This window comes from Euprymna scolopes, unplaced genomic scaffold, assembly GCF_053919585.1.
Source record: "Euprymna scolopes isolate OS-2025 unplaced genomic scaffold, ASM5391958v1 sca404, whole genome shotgun sequence".
NCBI classification, from domain to species: domain Eukaryota; kingdom Metazoa; phylum Mollusca; class Cephalopoda; order Sepiida; family Sepiolidae; genus Euprymna; species Euprymna scolopes.
This window is the reverse complement of record NW_027633441.1, coordinates 1-26,500: the sequence shown is the minus strand read 5'-3', so window position 1 is coordinate 26,500 and position 26,500 is coordinate 1. Positions and strand designations below refer to the sequence as shown.

General features: G+C 31.3%; 1 protein-coding gene across 1 annotated transcript in view; it reads right to left on the bottom strand.

Annotated features, from left to right (window-relative positions):
- Window positions 1–25,646, bottom strand: part of LOC145274689 (alcohol dehydrogenase class-3-like) — a gene marked incomplete at its 5' end in the record, with an annotated part of 32,852 nt that extends 7,206 nt beyond the window's left edge. Inside the window, 7 exon segments of the mRNA XM_080127474.1 lie at window positions 1,831–1,961; window positions 4,568–4,697; window positions 6,876–6,962; window positions 10,154–10,286; window positions 11,497–11,584; window positions 14,946–15,087; window positions 25,545–25,646. Of these exon segments, the coding sequence (XP_079983600.1) occupies window positions 1,831–1,961; window positions 4,568–4,697; window positions 6,876–6,962; window positions 10,154–10,286; window positions 11,497–11,584; window positions 14,946–15,087; window positions 25,545–25,646 (813 nt within the window).
- Window positions 25,647–26,500: the final 854 nt, after the last annotated feature.

Here is a 26,500-nt window from a genome sequence, read left to right as displayed (position 1 = left end):
TCTCTACAGATTATATTATACCCATATAATGATTTTAAAAGTTAAAAAAAAAAACAAAAAAAAAAAATGACTTCGGTACCATCATATAGAATCAAAACCAAAACAGTTAATGTTCCAAGCTAAGTTGTTACTGTTTAAGCTATCGTCAGATGAATAAGAAATAGCTAAAAATGAACCAACTTTAATGTATAAATGTATATATTTGTGCATGCATAAATGAGCGCTTTAAGTCGACTTACACCTGCCAAGTTCCAATTTTTAAAAACTTTTCACCATTTAGGAGCTATTTTTATTAGCAAAAGATACATAAAAGAATTGTTCACAAAAAATGCAAGGATTTGACCTGCCTCGTGCCTCTCTGTAACCTTGCGTCTCTGAGGAGTTGCACTTTAAAAAAAGAAAATGGAGACAGGCATAGCGAGTTTTATAAAATAGATTAGTGATTGAACAAGACTTTACAGAGTGGAATTTGGCGAGAGTGGACTGGCTGAACCATGAATACTGGAAAGTGAACATGTATAATAAAAGAAAAAAAAAATGCTTGATCCTCAACAAAGGAAAAAAATGACATTACATGAATGAACAAAGACAAAAGAGGAAGATGCTTTTTTCTTTTCGAAACAGAAGAGAAAAATGTACAGAAGCAAAGAGTATGAAAAAAATGAAAAAAAAAATAAAGAAAAAAAAAAAAAAACAATGAAGGGAGGATAGAAAGAGAAGAAAAAAAATAAAATAAATAAAAATGTCTGAAATCACTGCTACACTAGGTGTGTCAGAAATTTTGTGAAAAATATTGAATTCCACCCCGGCTTTTCCAAGCTTATAACTACTAGAAAAATGTAATTCAAGCCCTAATTTTTTTTTTTTTTCAATTAAAGGAGCAAGGACCAGGGTTTCATAAAAAAAAACAAAAAAAACAAAAAAAAAAACATTTTTTTAAAAAAAAGGTTTTAAACTTCGGACTTTACAGGTAAATTTCTAAAAAACACTACTTCTTATTTTAAATTTGAATATATTATTTATTGACCTTTTATCTTCAATTTATGATATATAACACTTAGGTGAGTAAATTATTTACTTTTTAATAGATATTTCAAAATGAGAGGCATGAATTAATTCTACCCCTGTTTTTCCAAGCTTATAACTACTCGAAAAATGTAATTCAAGCCCTAATTTTTTATTCAATTAAAGGAGCAAGGACCAAGGTTTCATTTAAAAAAAAAAAAAAAAAAAAAAAAAAAAAAGATAAAACAAACATGGTTTTAAAAAAAAGTTTTAAACTTCGGACTTTACAGGTAAATTTCTAAAAAACACTACTTTTTTTTTGTTTTAAATTTGAATATATTATTTATTGACCTTTTCTCTTCAATTTGTGATATATAAAACTTTGGCACATAAATTAATTATTTACTTTTTAATAGACATTTAAAAATAGGGAGGGGCGTGAATTTAAAAAAAAAACAAACGTTTTTCTAAAATATTGTATTCGGTTTATTGGAAAGAGCATAAAATTTCACATAGACCCTGAAAATATCGTAAAAATTGAATCAACAGAAAAATTGATAGATTTTTAAAGTTTAAAAATTGAAAAATACTGAGCTCATAAAATTCAATTAATTTCATTACTGTTTTTTAAAAAATAAATATTTCTATTATTTTTAAAACAACTTTAATAGTTTATTTTGGAAGTATAATCCATAAAGAAAATAAACAACCCACTTTTAAAAGAGAAATTACGAGTTTTTTATATTTTATTCGCAGTTTCGTGTTAGGGGGTGTCAAAAATTCCTACAAAAATTCTGATACACCTAACGCTACACCAACACTTACCATCGTCGCAACATTGCCAATACATTCAAATGTAAAGTCACATCCGCCATCAGTCATTTCGCACAAAACTTGTTGGATGGTTTTGTCGTGTTCTTTTGGATTTATAAACTCGTTCACCCCAAATTTCTTGGCTGAAAAAGGGAAAGGAAAAAAAGTTTTTACAGAAATTCAAAACTGATAAAATTAAAACATTTGCTTAAAAAAACGTTTCTTATTGGATTGTTTTTAGAAATATTCAAGGACAGATGGAAAAGGAGTTGCCTGGCAAAGTCAGATGGAAATAAATTATGCAAGCAAAACAAGAAGTGAATGAAAGAAACAAGAGGTCCTAAGTAATTCGCAATCATATTTTTTGGTCGCACACACTGAGAATTAAAGAATTAATCGTAAAAGTAATATTCTCATGAAGGTTGAACGTTCAATTCTCAGTGTGGGCGACCGAAAAATACAATTGCGAATTATTTTGGACCTCTATCCAGTCATGGTTAACGGGACGAGAGCATCTTACCCCTTATGAAGTAAATAAAGGGTTCTGTTTAAAATTCTGTCCAAATTTCCATGTTCGACAAAACACACCTGAAGAAGGTTGGAGGATACATCAACCGAAACGCTGTGAAAATAACTTTAATTTTCATCTAAAAGAAATTCAGAAACAATGGTTGGGTTTGTTGTTCGTTTCGTACCAACTTTTTTTTTTTTTGATGTCAAATAGATTAGAGGCACAATGCATGCAAGAGTGGAAAGTAGCTCAAATACAAATACATTATTTTTTACAAGGGACTCACCATTTATTAAGACCTAAAGTACAACTCGAGGATAAGGGTTAGTGAGTGTAAGGTGGTCAGTAAAAAACAGCGTAGTGATTAAGAGTGAAAATTGGGTAAAATTTGAGTATTTAAGGAGACAGTGTCACAAGAACTTGTTTACATTGGACTTGAAAATGATCATGTAGCCAGCTGGAAAGCAGCTCTACAGTATGAATGCGTCACAGTGGGGGGACGGCATGGCACTTGCTATCTATTATATTAGGCTGGTGCAACTTATATTTAAGTTGAACATCAATAATTACATTATTTTTGCACCCGCCAAATATAAATTTCAAACGTCTGTGTGTGTGTGTGTATGTCTGCTAAAACTTGTCATCCGCATCAGCTCGGTTCGAAACCGGTACCATTTGAAAGAGTGATGCCTAATACATAAAAAAAGATTAATTTTATAGTGATCAACTGGACCAGTTTTTGGGTCACTGTTTTTGCAAGTCACACATGCGTAATTAACTAAAACTATGTTTCAAAAGCTTATTTTGCAATGTCATATCATAAGCACTCGAAGGTAAGTGGGCAAATATGTTTGCCCGTAACTTTTTGCCTTCTTCACCCTCTTTCGTGGTTCATGTTTGAGCCTGGCTACTGCAGGATTTTTTTTGGGACACACACAGGCAGTCCTTGTTATTTCTTATTGTGAAGCTATTTATTGAAAAATATACAATAAAAATTAACAAAATTATACAAATAAAAATAACACAATTAGTTTTTATTTACACTTTTAATAACAATTTTTAAAAAAAGTTTTTTTTTTTTTTAAATATTTTATGAGAAATGTTTATGAAATTATAAAAATAATTTTTGGTTTGAATTAAGTTTTTTTTATTTGAATTTATATAATAAATATGTTTATGAAATAATCAAAACAAAATTGAAATCAAAATAAAATTTCAAACTTCATAAAAAAACGTATTCAATACATAATATTCCCCAAATAGTTGGCTTTGATTCTCCAAAATTCTTTCAGATGACCATTGAAAAAGATTGATTGTGTTATTTTTATCTGTATAATTGTGTTAATTTTTATTGTATACTTTTAAATAATGTCCTTTTCTTATATTTTATTTCAATAAATCACTTCAGAAATAGAAATACTGAAGAATAATACAAGCAGAGAAACTGATTTGTCTTGTCATCGCTTCCGGTAGCAGACACACAGAAGTTAGGAATGATGTTAGCTGACTATAACCAAAGCATTCTCTCTAATTTTGATTTGTTTATCTAAAGGAAGCTGTAAGTAGGAAGAACATAGTTTAAATTATTGTAGAGTTATCTGCCCTTGTTTACTTATGAAATTTGATTTTCTTTGTTAGAAAACAAGGGTGCTTATTCAGACTGGCACTTACGGAAGTTAGGAAGTACATTAGCTGACAATAACCTTTTTTATTAGAACTGCACGCCTGTGGAATTGTCTTCCGTTTTCCTGCTTTCCGGCTGACTACAATATGATTGTCTTCAAGTCTAACGTAAATAAGTTCTTGATGAGCCGTTCCATATAAGTTATCAAATTTAACAAATTTTCATTACTAATGATTATTATATTGTCCAATTTCTACTGTACACTCTTTAACCCTTATCCTTGAGTGGCCTCTTGGCCTTGATAATGAGTTGATACCTATGAAAAAAAAAAAAAAAAAAAAAAAAAAAAAAAAAAAAAAAAGAAAAGTCCAATGTGAACAAGTTCTAATTGAATCGTCCCCCTAAGTAATCCAAGTTTCAAAATTCCCACTGTTTACTATGCTAAAATCACAATGACTAATGTATACCTATTAACCCTTATCCTCGAGTGGCCTCTGGGCCTTGATAAGTGGTGACACCCTTGTAAAAAAAAAAAATAAAATAAAAAAATAACCCTTCAGTGATGTAATGAGAACAGGTGTGTCAACAGGTGTGGTGTATTAAGACTAACTTACCAACTTCAAATTTACTGTTATTAATATCAATTCCGATAACGCGAGAGGCTCCAGCTGTTTTACATCCCATTGCCACTGCAAGGCCAACAGCACCGAGACCCCAAATAGCACAGATAGAGTCCTTTTCAACCTACAAAAACGGAAAGAAATCCAAATTTTATTAATATCAGGTCAGTGCAAAAAGTTTTGCTTGTCTATAGAAGAGACATTTAAAACTATTTTATTCATATTGTTATTAATAACATTGATAAGGTTAAAATCCGACAATATGAATTAAAAATAGAAAAGGAAGATCAAATTACTCGACTTTTCGCCCACTGTTTTGTGTTTTTTTTTTCTTTTTTTCAAGAGTGAAGAAAATAGCTAAAAAATGGTCCATTTGTTATGTGCCATTTTTAGCTATTTTCTCTACTCCTGAAAAAGCCCACAAAACAGAAACAATTATCAACTGAAACAAAAATGGATGTTTATAAAGTATGTTTTAAGATGAAAAGATGTTGAAAGAAATCGTAGCAAACAAGGAGCCTTTGCCGATATAAAAAATGGGCACATACAAAAGCCAAAGCAATAAGTTGTGGTTTGCCGGCTGTCTTACTATTTATATAGGACAAATCAAGGCACAGCAAATGTTTTTTTTTTTTTTTTTTTTTTTTTTTTTTTTTTAAGAATCTTAAAAAAAAAAAAAAATCTGAGGATACAGGGTTCCTCCTCCTTAAGTGAAAAATTTTCTTTCACCATGACTAATGATTTAGGGGCAATTTTACCTCTAAAATGCCCTCTGGGGAGGCAACCAGAGTTATCCTGTCCTGACAAAAATTTACTTTCATTATGACTGTTTGTGCAAAATTTCCAGAAAAATCCTAGGCATGGTTATTGAAAAAAGTGCCAACAAATGAACAAGAGCAAATTACTTGGTTCAGTCTTTCCTTTCAAACTTAGAGGGAATATTTTTTTTTTAAATAGAAGTTAGACATAAAAAGTTTATAGAAGAAAAAAAGAAAAATGTCTACTTTTTTAAAATTGTGAAGTTTTGGGTTTGTTTTTTTTAATAAAAAAGACAAAAAAAAAAATTCATAATTTAAAAAAAAAAAAAAAAAAAAAAAAATTATTGGTTGGTTGTTTTTGTTTTACGGTATATTTCCAGGTTATTTAATGCCGAATCCAAAGATTTTGAAGAAAATTTTTTTAATAGAATATATTTATTTTTTGCAAGTCGGTTTCTATTTAGCCCATAGTTAGGACCCTAACAGGTACTACCACTCCGGGTCAGAGTGGACCTGGGAGCAATGGCAATTAAAGCCTGCAAGCTGGGGCCTCACCATTGGATATAGTTTAAGGTCACATTCAGGACCTTTAAAAAAAAGTAAACATATATATATATATATATATATATATATATATATATATATATATACACATAACATTACAAAAAACAAAATTACATTGAAAAGTAAATATATCAGATTATTTAATTCTTGATTCATCAAAAAATTTTTTTGGGGGGGTTGGGCATGCAAATCTATCTAAACTTGGTTGCTTCTTGCTGTTTTTAACATAAGGAACCTAGGTTGCTCAAATGACGTGCCTAAATATAGCACAAATAGAGATTAAGCAGAAGTCATTTGCTGCATATGATTAGTTGGTTGGTTGGTTGTTTTTGTTTTATGGCATATCAACCCTTTTCGGGTTATTTAATGCCGAATCCAAAGATTTTGAAGAAAAATTTTTTTAATAGAATATATTTGTTGTTTTCACGTCAGTTTCTATTTAACCCATAGTTGGGACCCTAACAGGTACTAACACTCCGGGTCAGAGTGGACCTGGGAGCAATGGTAATTAAAGGGTGGCTCCACACTCCCCAAAGCCCACAAGCTGGGGCCTCACCACTGGATATAGTTTAAGATCATATCCAGGACCCCCATTGAGGGACTTTTACCCTCTGCAGGGGGGCAGTCGGCGTATTCTAATGCTCCACCGACAGGGCCGGCATATGATTAGTAAAACCAGGTTTGACAATATCTTTCGATTTTTGCATTAATTATGGGATATTTTACTGCAAATTTTCTCTTAAAAACTACTCTGTGCCACCCATATTTATAGATTTCTTTGTGATTGATTGGGAAGGGAAGCCAAGTCTATATAAACCAGCCGGGCATTTGAACAAATGAATGAATCAGTAATATCTAGTGAGATATTATTCTATGGGCAGGCTATGGCAACATTTTTGGGGATCTAACAAGAAACAGCTAGCATGTGTTTGGCGCAAATGTAAGACAACAGAATAAGTCGGCACGTATTGTACATTTACCTTGGCAGTGTTAAGTGCAGCGCCATATCCAGTTGATATTCCACAACCAAGGAGGCAGACTTTTTCAAGAGGAGCCTTCATGTCAACCTGAAAAATAATTGACAGAAATAGAAAAATGTTTAAATTTATATAATATATATATCCCTTGGAAGTTTCTTTAAAACCTTTAAACCATAAAAAAAAAAAAAAAAAAAAAAAAAAATTGTCCTTCGTTGGAACATTATTTTATCAGTAAGTCAATTTCCCGTATCAATGAATAGTTATACGTACATAAACAAATAATAGTATTAATGTTTTTAAAAGGATCATCAGTTGTTCAAAAAGAAAATAAATTTTTGGAAGATGGATAGGATTTAAACCAGAATTAGTAAATATGAAATGTCTTTTTTATATAATGAAATATGCTTAAAAAAAAGAATGCCCCCCCCTCTCTCTCTCTCTATATATATATATATATATATATATATATATATATATATATATATATATATAAATTTTCTTTTTTGTAGTACTATGAACATTTTTTTAAATTTTTTTTTTATTTAGTTTGTTTTAAATCAAATTATTTTAGAAGATGAATTAAATAGAAAAACATTGTTTCTTTGAATAACTTTCTAATTCACATAAATATTAAATTACTCTAACATTGAGATATCTTTGCTTTATGACAATCATTTTTTTTTATAAATTTAGATACGTGGAAATATTTTCATCGATATTCATTCTCATTAGTATTTTATACCAACCTGAAATCATGAAATTATCATGAAATGTAGCTATGGTATAAATCTATTCTAGTTATATTTTTAATTATGAATTTCAATTTTTTTAAACTTTAAATTTAATTTAAATTACGGCAATTAAAATAATACTTTTATATGCCCCCCCCCTCCCCCCGCATTGATTATATTCTTTACTGCTTATTAAAAAGCAGCATAGTAAAATGCCAGATAGTCAGGTTTATTTTGTTGAGGACTTGTAGATTTATCTATCAAACACTCGTGAATATGCGTACAGATCTAACTAATTGTTGCTTATATGCTTATGACAGTCTCTGCCTGCATGTATATACATACATACATGTTTTAAAGGGCTTACATTACTTTAGCTTACTTCAAATTATATTTCTAAATTTCAAACCCTCCATTTCTTTTATCTGACTCTTTTTTCTCCTTTCTTTCTCATTTTCTTCAATATTTAATATCAATGGGATATGTATGTCTGGGTCAAATTGTCCTCCATGGCCCAATTATTACAAAAAAATAGATTTAATTTTCATTATACTTTACTAAGATCTTGCAGAACTTTTTTTTCTCTCCTGAAGTGGCCATTATAATAATTTTAAATACTTTTTTTAAAAATTATTTTAAATATTTTTAAAATCTTTAAATATGTTACCTTGAAAAATACTAGCAGGACTTGTGGAAATTCCACAGCAGACTTTTTCATATGATATATATTGATGTTCAAAAAAATGGAGATGCCTGATATTATAACTCTTGTTAAAACTGGAAAAGTATTTATCTAAGCTATCAAGAACGCCTGGCATAGCCTGGTCATAAAATATGCTTCAATATACTTTAATTCATGCAGATTTTGTATATATCATTATAGAGTCAATTTCCTATCGATTCTTATATATTATAAAGATGTGATTTTACAAATGTAGAAAAGTGCCCAGTTGAGGATGAAGAAATTAAGGTTTTCAGACAATTTTTCGATATTTGTTGTCTGATGGGTCGAGCTTCAAAACGATACCGATTTCGTGAAAATCCATCGCCTCTGTCGAAAGTTTTGAGACATACACGCATACATACATACATTTAAACAGACAGGTGAGATTTATATTATAGATGAACATTAAAGAACTCTCTATTTGGTCTGGATTATATTACATCTCATGACCTTGGATCTTACGACTGTGCATTTATATTTCTTCAATGAATCTGACTACACCATGGAATATCCTTTTTTTAATCTTGGCTTCTTTTAAACTTTTCATGCAAGCTTTTTAGTTTTCAATGTATGTGCTAAATAACAAAATTTATGACTGTTTATTGACATTATTTTGCTAAAAAAATTTCCTCTGATCAGATGAGCCCTTCATGAAATAAGAAAAAAAAAAAAAAACTTTAAATTTTTGTATTCCTTGTTGAACGATAAATTTGTCGTAAAATTTTAATTTACTGAATTTAATTCCAATTATTGCTCTATATATTGAACTTTTTAAATTTGAAATGATAGCGTAAATACTCTACCTCGCATATTGACTTTCTTTATCTGGTCGAGTCGTTTTATAAATATTAATGCTAATTTATTTGGACTTTATGTTTACAACACTACACAAACTAATTTGAAAGTATTTCGAAATTTCAGTTAATTTATATCTATATAAGTGATATCTGTGGAACGGTTTCTACTAAACTCAATTTTTAGTCTACAGATGTGAAACTTGATAGAGCATTTCAAACTGGAACAAATTTCATTTGGTTTTTAGTAAAAATAGCTGCTAAGGGGTCAAAATTGAAAACAATTAGAACTTGGCAAGCATAAGTTGACTAAACGGTACTTCTAGGCATGTGCAAATATACATTTACACTTTTGTAATTTTTTTAGTTTTTATATGCGTATGGCCTTAGCTTCGATAGTAACGAATAATACTGGAGAGTGATAGGTTTTGATTCTAACTAATAGCATCTAAGTTATCTCTTGTTTTTAACTTTTGAAATCACAACTATATATTGGGTACAATATGATAATCAATAGAGAATTGGTTCTATAATACAAAATCTGCATAAATCAAAATATCATATTGAAGCATATTTTACAATCAGGCAATGCCAGGCAGTATATATATATATATATATATATATACACACACACACACTAGCAGTGCTATCCAATATTGCTTGGGTCGATAAAAAAAAAAAGGGTAAAAAAAGATAAGATCTTTATATTAAACATATATCTCAACTCTTCTTTCTCTTTCCTACAAAATATCAAAAATAATAATGCAAGTTATTCACCTCTATAAAGGATAACATTGGAAATGTCTGACCCCCGCCTCTCCTTAGGAAATCCTTCAAAGAGTGAATAATCATCTTTAAATTTTAAATATTATATATCCAGGGAAACACCGATCAGAAATATATTACAACTTTGTGGGTGCTTGTTTTGTAGTTTTTTTTTTTATTACTTTTAGCTGAACCAATAAACACAGATCAAATGCCCTTCATATGACAGGTGGAGATAATTTGATTTCTTTGCTAAATCCTTACCTTAGCTACGGAAATCTCTGCGACAACCGTGTACTCGCTGAATGAACTGCAGCCCATGAAATGGAAAATGTCTTTCCCCTGACATTTGAAACGTGATGTTCCATCAGGCATAACACCTTTGCCTTGGGTGATCCTAAAAGGAATAAAAATAAACTCTTACGTATGCCACAAAGAAATTTAAAAAAAAAAAATTAGAAAACATACAAAATGAGTTGTCAACCCCTTCCCTAAGAGCAACTCCTTGACCATTGGAGAGTCCCGTCTGCACAAGGAAACCTTTTTTAAAGGGTGTGTGTGGAGGGGGGGGGTATTTTAATAAGAAAATAAGTATTATCAATTGTAATTAGCTTTATGACATTTACAAAGTTATCTTCCATAGACTAGTTAGATATTGTGTTAAGATAACAATTTCATTAAAAACAGATTTCGACGAATATAATTAATATTTAAATGTAATTGTTTTGTTTTTTTCAGGCTAATTAACCCATATTAAATATGTAGGACGATAGAAGATATAAACACGTATTCTATATATATATAAGTAGAATAAAGTAAAATAAAATACGAACAAACATAGCAGTTTGAATTAGCCTCCAGAATCTTACAAAATTATTTCAATTAGACTAGTTAGATATTAATTTGCGGTAAAACAATTCCGTTTGAGAACGAAAAAATTAACAGATTTAAACTTAGCATTCTTTTAGATGATGCGATAAATAGTTCAATAATATCAGATTAACATAACCCTAACCCCTTCCCTAAGAGCAATTCCTTGACCATTGGAGAGTCCTGTCTGCACAAGGAAGCTTTTTTAAAGGGTGTGTGCGGAGGGGGGGGTTTAATTTATGGTGCCCCCCCCCCATTATATTGTAAACAAAAGTAAAAATAGAGGGAGATTTGAAACCCCCCTCCTACAAAAATTAGGGAGACAATTGAAAACTAAGCCTGCCAGACCAAAAACAATGGAGTTACATCCCTTTATCACAGAACTTAGGGTAGTTTTGTGATAAAGGGACAGAACTCTTGTACCCATAATAATGCCATTTCAAAACGATGTATTTCGATTTTATTTTCAATATTTTAAAAATATTTTAATGGTATTTTTATTAATACTTTAAAAATAATTTAATAGTATTTATATATATATTATTCTTAATATTGCGACAAATTTTTACTGGACATAAAGGCTTTTCAAGACATTTTCCATATTTTCAACGAATAAATAGAAATAAGGCAAAAATCAAAATTAAAGGACGCTGCTTATTGAAAACAATGGTATTCATGTATTAAAATAAAAATCTTATTCAAAACTATAAATTCATGAATTAAAAGGTTTCACTTACCGGATTTTTTGGCAAAGGTTTGTTTTGGGGTTTTTACAAAACTTGCATTCACGGCATTGTGGAACGTAAAGCGGAATGACATGATCCCCTGAAAAAAGAAATTAGAGAACTGGTAAGACTCTTTGAATAGACAAAAGTTGTGGAAAAGGAGTTTACATAAACGACATCATTGAAAGAGACGACAAAGACGTAAAAGCCCCAAAATGACGACCAGACATCAATATCCTTATTTTCTATGTGACGGTAAAAACCACATTTATGGAATGAAGACACGTGAGAGCAATTTACCTTCATTGATCAAATAACAATAATCGATAACACTGCAATGTTCAGACATTGGAGATGGATTGGCCACACGCTTGGCATGTATCCATTTAGTACAAGATCTAGCTTTTTTTTGGGGGGGTGGGGCTCTAGAAGAAAAAAAAAAATGAAAGCAAGGAAGACAAAGAAATACTTGGTGCTGTGACCAGGAGCCAGATGTGAACAGGAATGGGCATTGCATAGGATGAAATCGTGGTTCGTAGTTTATGACTAAGGCCTATATAGTTTAATTAAAATGTATTTTCTTTTTTATGATACGAATAAATTAAAAGTAAAATTATTTAATTAAAAATTATGTTGCTTCAATATATAAATATATATATATATATTTAAAAATGTCTAGTCACAAAGAACATTTATGGCTTGTTGGCTTTTTGCCAACATCAAAGTGTAAAAGAAAAAAAAATTTTTTTTTAAAAGAAATCGATTTGGGAAATTTAAGTAGGATGACCCCTGGTGTAAATATGGTATTATTGTGATTGAGAATTCTAGCTACCCACCCACACTTTTGCTTGGCCTTGTGCCTATTTGAAGATTGCATAATTTTCTAAAATAAAATTTTCAAAGTGTAGTATCTGTTCTCCATAATATCAGTGCCATTTGTCACTGACATGTTTCACGTAATTATCTCCCTTGAAGAAATTTCAAAATACGGATAGACATACAGAGAAAGTTCTTATATTGGATATATGCACAAGTTGGAAATCCCCTTCAGCAGTTTATTCCTTCATTTCTTTAGTACATTAGATTTTATTTTTTCAATTTGGTAAGTTTTTCAGTGAAGATATCTCACTGCTGATGCTATTCTCTATCTATATAAGAGCCAGGTACGTCCAAGGATGGAATACTGTTGCCACATCTGGGCAGGAGCTGCTAGAAAGGACTTGGCCTGCCTTGATAGAGTTCAAAATAGACTTTGTAGCCTCGTAGATGTCCTTTTCTCTTCCTTGCAACCTCTATCTCACAGAAAAGATGTTGCGAGTTTGTCACTGATGTATCGTTATTTTCATGGAAAGTGTTCGACTGAGCTTCAATCTATGGTTCCCCCTCGCCAAACTTTCACAAGAAACACTCGTCTAGCTGTAAACACTATCAAAACTTCCCCCCACTCTTTATCTGTGCCTAAACCTAAACGTAGATTCCATGAACAGAGCTTCTTTCTTAGAACTGCACGCCTGTGGAATTGTCTTCCGTTTTCCTGCTTTCCGGCTGACTACAATATGGTTGTCTTTAAGTCTAACGTAAATAAGTTCTTGATGAGCCGTTCCATATAAGTTATCAAATTTACCAAATTTTCATTACTAATGATTACTATATTGTCCAATTTCTAATGTACACTCTTTAACCCTTATCCTTGAGTGGCCTCTTGGCCTTGATAATGTGGTGATGCCTATGCAAAAAAAAAAAAAAAAAAAAAAGACAGATGTCAATTTTTAATATTACATTCTCGCGGACATGTGACGCTATGCATCCACATGCGCACATTTTATCGGGCAGCACATATAAGAGCCAGATACGTCCAAGGATGGAGTACTGTTGCCACATATGGGCAGGAGCTGCTAGAAAGATCTTATCCTGCCTTGCCAGAATTCAAAATAGACTTTCTAGCCTAGTGGGAGATGCCCTTTTCTCTTCCCTGCAACCTCTTTCCCCACAGAAGAGATGTGGCAAGCCTGTCTCTGCTTTATCGTCATTTTCATGGCAAGTGCTTGTATGAACTCTAATTTTTCACAAAAAAGTCGTCTAGCTGAAACCACTATCAATAATTTTCCACACTCTTTATCTGTGCTTAAACTTAAACATAGATTCCAGGAACAAAGCTTTTTTTTCTGAGAACTGCACGCCTTTGAAACTCTTCCTTTTCCCTGTTTTCCAACTGACTACAATTTGGTCATCTTCAAGTCCAATGTAAACAAGTTCTTGATGAGCTGTTCTTTTATTTAATCCAATTTACCAAATCTCCACTATTAACGATTACAATGATATTGTCCCGTTGATTACTGTACCCTCATTTAACCCTTATCAAGGCCCAGAGGTCACTCGAGGATAAATGGTGACTCCTATGTAAGAAGAAAAAAAAAAAAAAAAAAAAATCTTATCCAAAGTAACAACTATTGATGCTTTTTTTTTTTTGTTATTTTTTAGCAATAAATTTTAATCGCTACCTTTGAACTTTTTTGGGAGAGTTTTCTCCCTATATATTTTATCGCCCCACATTTAGGGATGCGTACAAATATGTATATATGCATGCATATATTTGTTATTTAGGTGCTTGTGTGGATTGGTAATCTTTTAAACCAACAAATTTCAGGTGAAAATATTACATGCTTATGTGTTGTGTCGAAATTAGTATAAATTCCAAAAATTATTAAAAAAATAAGTCCATAGAAAAAGAATCACAAGTAAAAATACAATTTACTAAGTTTTATCATTTCTAACTTTTTTTTGTTCGCAAACATCCGTGGCACAGTGGCTAGAGCAGTTGGAAAAATCAGTTGCTAAAAAAGTGATATTCTCCTGAAGGTTGAAAGTTCAATCCTCAGTGTGGGTGACCGAAAAATACAATCATGGCTGACAGAATAAGAGCACGCTACCCCCCATGAAGGGTTCCGCTCAAAATTCCATCCAAATTCGCTGAGTTCGACAAAATACACCTGAAGAAGGTCGGTGGTTACATCGACCAAAACGTGAAAAAAATCACACTCAAGATGAGAACAGTAGTCCGATGAATCCAAATAATATTGAGTTTTATGTTTTAATGTGGAAGAGTTGTGCGACCAATTCAGTATGACAAACTGACTCATCTCCCTTGATTTTAATTAAGGGTCCGCGATTTTTAAACTAAGCACATTTCAGATGATTTTTTTGTTAAACATATAGCAAATTTTCTACTGGATCATTTTTTCATCTTTAAATTTAAATGACACATATGTAATGTTTTCACCTGAAATGCGTTGGTCTAAAAGATCAACAATCTACACACGCATGATTATTTAGAAAAAAAAAAAAAAAAAAAAAAAAAAAAAATGGTTATTCATAGACACTGAATTATGGTTCATCAGTGTGGCCGACCATGTCAAGATTCAAATTATAAATTAATTTTTTTTTTTATTCGTTCAACAAACCTGGTTTGACTGAGGTAACATTTTCTCCGATACTTTCAACAATGCCAGCTCCTTCATGTCCGAGAATTACTGGGAAAATTCCTTCTGGATCAAATCCATCCAAGGTATAAGCATCAGTATGGCAAACGCCGGTGTGAAGAATCTGGATGCAAAAACAATTAGAAAGCTATTAGATGCTTGTCTAGAATTCCCCATATATATATATATATATATATATATATATATATATATAAAAAGGATGAAACACTAGTGTCTGTAGGTATTTAATTATTATAGTATAAAAATAATTATCACAGCCCCTTTAAGAAATTCATTTCTTATTGTTGAGCACTTTCAGTTGAATTAAAATCGGTCAATTTAGCTCTTATGCATAGATCATCGTATAACGATACGATCACTCTCTGACTGACGCAATGAACATTTAAAATGTTTAAAATTCAATGCTATTTTCATGCAGTTAATGGTAGCCGAATGGATACAGTCTCTGCTATTCGAGCCAGAGATGTCTCGTGGTGCGGGGTTCGAATCGTTCGGCTGGTGTTAATCGTGACACGCTGCACTGAAGAATCCCGAAAGGATGAAACACTAGTGTCTGTAGGTATTTAATTATTATATTAAAAAAATAATTATATATATATATATAAGTAGGTTGTAGTTTGCTTGAAGCATTGTTGAAGAAAATTATAAGATAAAATTAAAAGCCAAGAACAATGCGAGATTTTTTTTTTATATAGAGTAAAATTAAATGCAAACAAAAGAAATAAATTTCTTTTTTTTTTGTTGTTTGTTTTTTCTTTTTCACACAAATTTTAACTCTAAACAACAGTAATTTTTTTTTTTTTTCTGTTGTATTCAATGGTGTTGTAAATCTCAATATATTTCAGACTTATTAGTCCATTTTCAAGAGAAGACAGCGGAAGAGTGTTCAAAATTGGAAAAGTAGCCGCAGAGTTTGCCACGTGATACCGCGAAATATAGAACAAAAAATGACGTTAGGAGAACGTTAAAATAAATCAGTTGATGTTTGAAATACTTGTTGCGTTTGTGAATCAAGGGAGATGACTATTCAAGCAAGGTCTTTTTTTTTTTTTTTTTTAACAATTGTTTTCTAAAACTACCCTTCCTCAGTGACAAAATCTCATCTTCAATCCGAAAAGCCATCCGCAGCGAGGGGCTCAACATTCAACTCATCCACACTGGATCTACTTTAAGACAACAGCTCAACCGAAAACATCCATCGCATACACCTTCCCCTTGTTCACTCTCTAATTGCCCAATATCACACACAGGTTTATGCTTTAAGAACCACGTTGTTTACGACCTAAAATGCGCTAAATGCAGTGCATCTTACATCGGAAGCACTACCAGATTGCTTCATCACCGCATTAAAGAGCACTTAAACACTACTGCTTCGTCGTTCTATAAACATATTCGCACTTGCATTAATTCAGAACCAGATTTTCACATCAACATTCTTGCTTCTTCAAGAAACGTAGGTCAACTTCGTATCCTCGAATCTTTAATTATTTCAAAAAATACTCCCACACTAAACAATAGACTGGAATTGAGCTCCGCTTTTATAATATAAGTTTAAAACATAAGAAAAACAATAATTAAAAAAAAAAAAAAAAAAAAACCTTGCTTGAATAGTCATCTCCCTTGATTCACAAACGCAACAAGTATTTCAAACATCAACTGATTTATTTTAACGTTCTCCTAACGTCATTTTTTGTTCTATATTTCGCGGTATCACGTGGCAAACTCTGCGGCTACTTTTCCAATTTTGAACACTCTTCCGCTGTCTTCTCTTGAAAATGGACTAATAAGTCTGAAATATATTGAGATTTACAACACCATTGAATACAACAGAAAAAAAAAAAAATTACTGTTGTTTAGAGTTAAAATTTGTGTGAAAAAGAAAAAACAAACAACAAAAAAAAAAAGAAATTTATTTCTTTTGTTTGCATTTAATTTTACTCTATATAAAAAAAAAATCTCGCATTGTTCTTGGCTTTTAATTTTATCTTATATATATATATATATATATATATATATATATATATATATATAAATTAAAGTGAGAATGCATGTGAAGACACTTCTCAACCTATATACTCAACAAATATTTGATCTACAGACTTGAAATTTGGTATATAGGGTATTCAGACATGTGGAAAACTTTCATCAATAAAAAGTTACTAAGGTGTCAAAATCGAAAAAAAAGCTGCAAAGGGGTATAAATTGAAAAAAAAAAAAAAAAAAAAAAAAATGTTGTGGGGGGGGGTGTCATCGGATTTTTTTCTGTTTGTCAACTGTTTCACGAATGCGCTGTCATGAAACATGACAGCTTCCTTATGTTAAGGTAGGTTTGAAACTTTTTAAAAATTGTGTCAAGCTGTCCGAACGGTTTTTGTACTTGACCGTCTTCAGTGAGTGGGTTTCAATCTCAGCATGAGTATTTTTTTTTTTTTTTTTTTTTTTTTTTACCTACAGTAAGTGAACTGCTTGAAAAAAAAAAAAAAAATAAAATAAAAACAATACCCTCATGAACATGCCTCACTTTCTTTTACTTCATTTTGTTTTAAAAGGAATTTAACATTATCTTTTATACTGGGCAATGCCGGATACATTTAGTAAATCTTTGATGTACATATCCATCATGGAATAAAAATGTCAGATTTCAATTTTCACATATCTCAATCCCAAGGATCCGTGACGCAACGGATGTAATAATCAGTCGTAAGTGACATTCTTCTGAGGAGTAAAGGTTCAATCTTCAATACAGGCAATACTAAGAATACAATACATAAGGATAACTCTGAAATCATTAATAATAATAATAGTGATTATATACGGCATATTAACGTTGACACTCCGGTTCCCACTTAATCACTGAAGTTAAGCAACATTGAACCTGGTCAGTACTAAATGGGCGACCATTTGGGACTTCCAGGTGCTATATGTGCTCTCCGCTTATCTCGGCATTGTTTCCAGTTGTCCTGTACTTCCTGCCACTGGACTCAAACAGTGCCGATTCAGGAGAGGTGTGGTTGCAGATTGCGTAACCCTTGCCTCACAATTACACGCACAACTGCTCCTGCAGGGGGTATCCTTTGTCTTTGGAGACTAAATGGAGGCATCGATTGAATAGTGATTATATACATAGTAACAATATTATATAACTAGCGGGGGTACCCGGCGTTGCCTGAGTGTTTGTTTCCAGGACGGGGGGGGGGGGAGTTTTAAAAAATGTTATGATAGGTAAGTAGGAAGGATCAAACCCGGAGTCATGAGTAAAAGTAGGAAAATAAAGTGTGAAAAAAACAAAACAAAAAAAAAACATCTGCAACGTTACCAGTTCGGCCACCATGAAAAGTCCATTCCAGTTGTTTAGGAACAAAAAAAAAAACGACTACGGTAGGTCGGCGCGAACGTGAAAATATAATGTGAATTGTCCAGCACGCTAACCACTACGCCACAGAGCACTGCAGCTTAGTTTAGTGATTTTAAATAACTTCACATGAAAGAACTACGAAGCCAAACCGGTGTTCTCTTCTCAACTGTTCCTTGTGAACGATCCCCAAACGGTGTTAAGTGGTAGCAGGGGGAGGAGGAATTTATTAGAGAGAAAATATTTTACAACTTCCATTGATCTTAACCGATTTTGGCCGTGACTTCTCAGCAGAAAAAGTATAGAAATCTAAGATTATCGAGGAATTTGAGAAATAATAAGCCTATAACACACCTCAGATATTGTTCTGCCGTTTGTGCATATTATATTTGCATGAAATATCTTGATTTTTAATCCTATTAAGGTGAAAATCCGACGGGAAAAAATGAGTTCATTTTATTTATATAGAGATAATATAAGAATATAATAAGAATAAATGAAATATATATATATATATATATATATATATATTATATATATATATATATATATATTATATATATATATATATATTTAGTAAGATGATTGATAATTTATAATTAAAATTAAATATTGGTTTCATAAGAAGGAACACAACAAAGCCAATAAGTTGTACAATCGTTTCGGAAACAATGTTTTTATTGAGATAGACATTAAGTCATGGACAATAATTTTAAAATATAATTTTTTGAAACAAAGTCTCCTCATCAGCAAAAAATATTGGGCTCGACAGACTCAGCTCAGGTCACCAACCTGGTCAGCCTTTTCCTTTTAGATGAAATTCAGTCTATACTCAATGAGCAATTCAAATTGGAAGGGGGCCTATACAGAGATGATGCACTTTTCATAAACTCCACAAATAAGAATTATGAAAAAGCAATTAAATCCTTGCATAAATTGTTTAAAAATTATGGACTCAGTATAAAAATCGACCCTAATAAAAAAAATAGTTAATTTCTTACATCTAACTTTAAATCTTGAAAACTACTTTTGAACCCTATCAGAAACCAAACCAATCCGTACTATATGCCCATAATGAATCAAACCACCCTAAGTCAATATTGAAATCAATAGTTCCCAATATCTCTTTAAGAATTTCTAAACTATCTTCTAACAAATCTATATTTAACAAAAACGAAAAATATTACAATGAGGCCCTTAAAAACTCAGGATACACGTCGCAAATCAAATACCTAAATAAAAACGATAAAAACAAAAACTGCATTGAAAACTATAAACCTACTAAAAACATAACCTACAATATGGCCACGTCATCCCGCATACGAATGACAGAAAATAATCAAAATACTATACAAAACAAAATTAAACCGCAAGTATTATCCACTAACGCAAATAAACAACAAACCAAAGTCCGTCAGCGTAAAAACAGATAAGGAGATCCTATGGTTTAACCCCCCATATTCTAAAAATCCTGAGACAAATATAGCCAGCGAATTCTTTAAACTATTGGAAAAAACTTTAAAGTTCCCCCCATAGCTACAATAAAATATTTAATAACACGATCAAAGTGTCTTACTCAACTATGCCAAACCTTCATCAAAAAATAATTAGTTCTAACAATAAAAAAATTAATAAGATACAAAATACAAATATAGAAATTATAGCAGACTGTAACTGTAGGAGAAAAAATAAATGCCCCCCACAAGGTACCTGCAAAATAAAAATTGTGATTTATAGCTGCAGTGTCACAAACCCCAAATATAAATGAAATTAATGGCAACCATAGTTCCAATAACTGCACCCCATTTAACCAATCTGCCAATCAAATACAAACAAACAAACCCATTACATACTAATGCCACCCCTAATATACCTGACAACAAATACATTAAACAAAACGCAATCTACTTCAGTTCCACATCTGGACTTATTAAAATATAAGATTTCAACCCACAAGCACTCTTAAAAATCCATCCCTGGTAAACCAAACCACTATCTAAACATATTTGGCGACTCAATGATAAAAATATTCCCTTCAATTTAAAATAGGAAATAATAGGATCATATAAAACATATAAGCCGGGACAGACTGTGCACTTTGTAGATATGAAGCCCTTAAGATTTTAAATTGTAATGGTAATAAAAAGAAAATCATTCTACTAAATCAAAAAGATGAAATTTTCTCTGAATGCATTCATAAACGTTGGTTTAGACTTAAATATAAACCACCATAAGTCATTGAAATTTTCTTATTAATAATCTATCTTAAAATTTATAAATTAATAACTTTATTAATAAAATTTGGATCATTAATAGTTTATTTAATATTTTTACCATTATTTTCTATCTTATTTAAATATCTATTTAAATTTAACTTTTACATATTACTATTTTTATTAAGTTCCATAAATAATTATTATAATTGCTATCAAAATAGCATTATTACTTTTATTTAATTACTACCAAAAAGATTTTTATAAGACAAGACAACATAAACACGGATTATCTCCCTTTGATCATTTTCCTAGCCAAATACGATAATCTCCCTTTGTTTTTTGAAAGATATTTTTAAATTTGAAATTTGGCGTTATTAACGAATTCTAGCCGTTCACTTTGAAAATTGAATTTCTGGCGTTCACTTTGAAAATTCAACATTTAAAACATTCATAAGCTACATCTAACTCCCAAATGAATGCTTTGATGATAATTAAAAATCTTAAAAGGCGAACCATTATAAGGTAAATATGAATATATCTTTGTTAAATTGACTTAAAAATATCTTATAACATTACATTTAAACCCAATTCCAATTTATAATTTTATTCTAATTTTTATTCTCAATTTATCTTACTTTGTTTATCAACATCAAAAAGTAACTATTCTCCTTTACATTTAAATATTTTCCAGATACATCTGCCTTAATTAAAAAAATGCTAGGTTTATTTTTGGTGTCTTTAATAAAACCCCACCCAATATTTTTGCTGATGAGGAGACTTTGTTTCAAAAAACTATATTTTAAAATTATTGTCCATGACTTAATGTCTATCTCAATAAAAACATTGTTTCCGAAATGATCATACAAATTGACTTTTTTGTGTTTCTTCTTATGAAACAGATCATTGATTTTTAATTTTAATTATAAATTATCAATCATCTTACTGAATATTAAAAAAGCTCTAGGATATATGCCTATTGAGCTTATTATATATCTGTATTACAACGAGAACTCTTCTTGTATTTTAATTACATTAGTGATTTTACTATCACATTAAAATACACTCTGCTCTTTAGAATACTGTTCTAATCCCCTTTTTAATATATATATATATACACACACACTAGCATGGATACCCAGCGTTGCCAGCATCAACATGAAGTTCGGTTTGACCACACCTGCTATACGAAGAATACGGAGCAGGTTTTCATTATTATATGTCAACTCCATCGTTACCCCAACAAAAATTCCGAAAATAAAAGAACGAACGAAAACACGAAAATGATCTGTATTCTGTCAAAGTACCCAAAATGAAATAGTTACAGTCTAAGGGTAGCCACGTTGTGATATTTTAATCGCTTCGGTCATTTTAATTAGGTCATCTGTGGACCTAACTCAATTCTGAATACCTGGCGTCTAATTTCTGAGATAAGGTGGTATGTATCGGACTTTAGACGAGTCCGAGACATTTTCTTAAAGATAAGAGTAAATAAACAGGTCAAAAATAATCAGAATTGTTTAATTTATTTTTTCAGATAAAACATTTTTCTTCGTCAGTCATTTTTCAATTCGAAAATGTTGAAGACGTTTTCAGTTAATACTTTTAAGTTTACGGATGAATTTTTCACTTCTGCATAATCCATTTTTTTTTTTAAACTCTTAATTTACCCTTAAGGCATATTGCCACTTGGACATAAGGGCTACTATTTGGGACCATGCCTAGGAAAGATTAACAAGATGTTGGTTAACCTTACATTTAAACTTCTGCATATCAGTACAGTCAGGGAAGCAGGTAGCAGGAAGGGAATTCCAAAGTCTAGCTGTTCGAGGGTAGAAACTAGAGTAGAAAACTTTCTGGCATTTAGGGACCTCAACAGTGAAGGGGTGAGATTTTGTTGCTTATCAGGTTTGTCAAGGATATGTACGTTGAGTGGGCACAAGTGCAACGAGTTCATCAGAACACATTCCAGTAAAATATTTGTAAAACAGGCACAGAGATGCAACATTGTGGTGATGGGACAGGGGTTGGAGGTCAGTTGACAAAGTGGGGCCTATTAGATTGAAAACTAGAGAGAAAGAGAGGCTGGAGGTAGATGCACCAGCATGGGTGAATGGTGGCCTTGTAGAGGTATAGGATACTACTCTCAGGTGTAAAAGGTATTTCCATATTTGGAATCTTCGGACTACTGTTCTCATCTTGAGTGTCATTTGCACAACGTTTCAGTTGGTGTAACCTTTGACCTTCTTCAGGTGTGTCTTGTCAAACTCTGGAATGTTTCTGTCAAATTCAGGAATTTGGAATGAAACTCTTATTTACTATATGTGAGGGGGGGGGAGGAGCACAGTTTTGTTCTTGAGTTCGACAAAATACACCTGAAGGAGGCCAAAGGTTACATGTTGTGAAAATGACACTCAAAATAAGAACAGTAGTCCGGAGAATCAAAATATGAATAACCAATCCTCATCTAAAAATTTCAGATGTTTGTTTAGAAGTGACAAACTTAAAAATAAACTAAATTGCAGAAAAATATTTTTGTTATATAAATATGTGGTCTATTCCAAGAGATAAATTTTTGCCATTTATAATTCAAATGCAATTTGGGCATATGATCCCCGTGGCTTGTGTACATAACATAACTTGGAGTCCAATTTTCAATAAAATTTGGCTGTATTTCAGCAATGATGTGTCGAATATTGTCTTCCAAGTAGTCTATTGTGTCTGGTTTATCAGCATAAACATGGAACTTTACATATCCCCTCAAAAAATAATCTAACGGAGTTGAATCGAACCAGCTGACAGATCCATTTTGTTAAATCATTCAACAAATGTTTCAAAATGATTTTCAAAATATATTTGCACAATTTGCAAATGCTGCTCGGGATTCAGTTTTCTTCATTATGAATTGCCAAAACAAGCTGAACTCAAGATAATCCATAGTTGCAATCGAAGAAAATAGAATTATCAATTTAAAGTTTGCCACCTCTTAAAAAATTAAAAAAAAAAAAAACTGTAGAAACAAGACTACATCAATTTGAAAAAAATTGATTTTCTGTTTCATTAGAAATTAGATTTTGTTCCCATCCTGATCAAGTAACCGTCTAAAAAGACAGCCCTCTGCCCTTGCAACTTTTTTCTTTTTACCCCCCCCCCCCTCCCATTTTCCTAGGAATCGACTTGTTGGAAATAAAAAATAAAAAGGAAAAAATAAAAAATAAAAAGGAAAAAATAAAACAAGGAAAAAATAAAAACAAGGAAAAAATAAAACAAGGAAAAAATAAAACAAGGAAAAAAAACATGGAAAAAAAACATGGAAAAAATTAAAAACATGGAAAAAATTAAAAACATGGAAAAAATTAAAAACATGGAAAAAATTAAAAACATGGAAAAAATTTTTTAAAAAATGGAAAATTTAAAAAAAAAAAAATGGAAAAATTTAAAAAAAAAATGGAAAAATTTTTTAAAAAAAATGGAAAAAATAAAAAAAAAAAAAATGGAAAAAATTAAAAAAAAAAATGGAAAAAATTAAAAAAAAAATGGAAAAAATTAAAAAAAAAATGGAAAAAATTAAAAAAAAATGGAAAAAATTAAAAAAAAAAATGGAAAAAAAAAAATGGAAGAAATAAAAAAAGAAATAAAAAAATAAAAGAAATAAAAAAGGAAGAAATTAAAAAAATAAAAAAAATAAAAAAAAAAGGAAAAAATAAAAAAAAGGAAAAAATAATGTCTTTTCACATACACACACGCTTTTTAAAAGTTTCTGTCTCTAGCCAACACTTTCCTCCCTTGACTTTCACGCAGCCATCTTGCCTGGCAGGCATTTCGATTCTGCCCTTCACCATGCGGTGTATTTTTCTTCCTTTACTTGTGACGCAAGCTCACGCACACTTGCCAATTTGCATACGTGCTTTAGCGGCTGCTGCTACTAATATTTTCACTAGCCAGCTATCCTTCGGCTGTTGCTGATTTTCTCACACGCCCATACGCACTCTGTTACAATAGTATGAATACAGTATTTTAGACTGGAACTAGCTTAAGAGAATAGATTAAAAGAATGATGTATGCACCCCCACCCCACTCAATTTGACCTTGTGCTACATTTGTCGCAATTTTTCTGGTAGCTTTGTAAAATATATCGTAAGAATTCTCTACAAATAAATGTAAACTATGTTAGATAGTAAGTGTGGAAATTGGTAAAACAGAAAAATTTTTTGTAAAGAAAATTTTTGTTTAGGATTTAAAAAAAAAAAAAAAAAAAAAAAAAAAAAAGAAAAGCCTATCACTTTTCATATCTCTCTCTCTCTCTCTCTATATATATATATATATATATATATATATATATATATATATATACCTCATCTGTCTGTTTAAAATGTATGTATGTACGTATGTATGTATGTCTGTCTGCCTAAAGTTTCGACAGAGGCGACGGATTTTCACAAGGTTGGTATCATTTTGAAGCTTGACCCTTCAGATGACAAATATCGAAAAATTGGCCCAAAACATTAATTCCTTCACCCTCAACTGGGCACTTTTCTATGTGGCTTTTTTCGCCAATATTTTCAAAAGTTATCTCCCTCTTCAATTGTCTAGCCTTAATTTAAACCTATGTCACTTCCGGTTTGGCGATGGGCACAACAGCAAAGACGTCACATTTTTTAGCTCCTTCGCGGTAAGGGTTTGAGCCTGCCTACTACCACTTTTTTTTTTTCTTTTTTAAAATAATTTTTGCTCAACACACACCTCCAAACACCCAGGCAACGCCGAGCACCCAGGCTAGTCCAAAAATAAAACATTAACCCTTCATTTTTAGGAGCTGGGAGAGAAGGGATGTTCAGGGCTAGGCAATCTAAAAATTTAAGTTTTTATATACACGTCGAGATTCTTATCTAAATGGAAAAAAAAAAAAAAAATTGAAATATTTCTTTCAAGTTATTCGATCGACACATTAGAAATGATTAAAACATAGATAAAACGATTTTGCAAAATACTTACCTTAATGCGGACTTCGCCAGCCTTGGGGGGTGCCACTTCCACAGTTTCGATACTCAGAGGTTTCTTGGCTTCCCAAGCTACGGCTGCCTTGCAAGTGATGACCTGTTTCGGAAGACGAAGGAAGCAATGAAAATATTGTTTGCATGTGTAATTCTTGTAGCTGAGGTTTTTGTTGGCTAGAAATCGTTTAGAGTAAGAGTGTCCATCAAAATAATAGACAAGGATCAGAAGGATAAATATTTTGCAGATAGAGAGAGCTTGGGGGGAAGAAAGACCAGGAGAGAGAGAGAGAGAGAGAGAGATTATATATATATATATATATATTAGGCACCGCCAAAACTGGGGGGCAGGCAAGTACTTTTTGACGGACCGTCTTTTTAAAAATCTACTAAAAATCAGGTAATTATCCAATCAATACGAAATTTTCAGCGATTATTAAGAGAAGAATGAACTTTATAACAGTGTACTTATTTTTCATAAACAAAAATATATATATATATTTTTTGTTTTGCTTACAAAACCCCTTGTTTTGAGGGTGTTCCAAATATGCTTAAAATAATCATCTGAAACTGAACAAAACATATTGTGTTGTTGTAAGGGACGGGATTATAGAAGAAAAAAAAGAAGAAAACTTGTTTGCATACTTTATTTTGATGTCTGAATATCAGAACTTCGATTGTGTTTAATTATCCCGCTTTTGAGTTTTGAAGTGCGAAATTCGGTGAATATGTTTAAGTAAAATAATTAATTTAAGTTAAGCAAAACAAACAAAAAAAATATTTAATATTTATACGAAAAAGTCATTTTAAAATCTTTGATACATAAATTAACAATTTCTTTTTAGCGAGCCGAATAATGCATGACCATTATTAAACAGGGCATGCTTTGAAGAATCGATACAAAAAAAAAAAAAAAAAATTTGATAAATATTGTGCCCTTTGTGTTAAAAATATCAT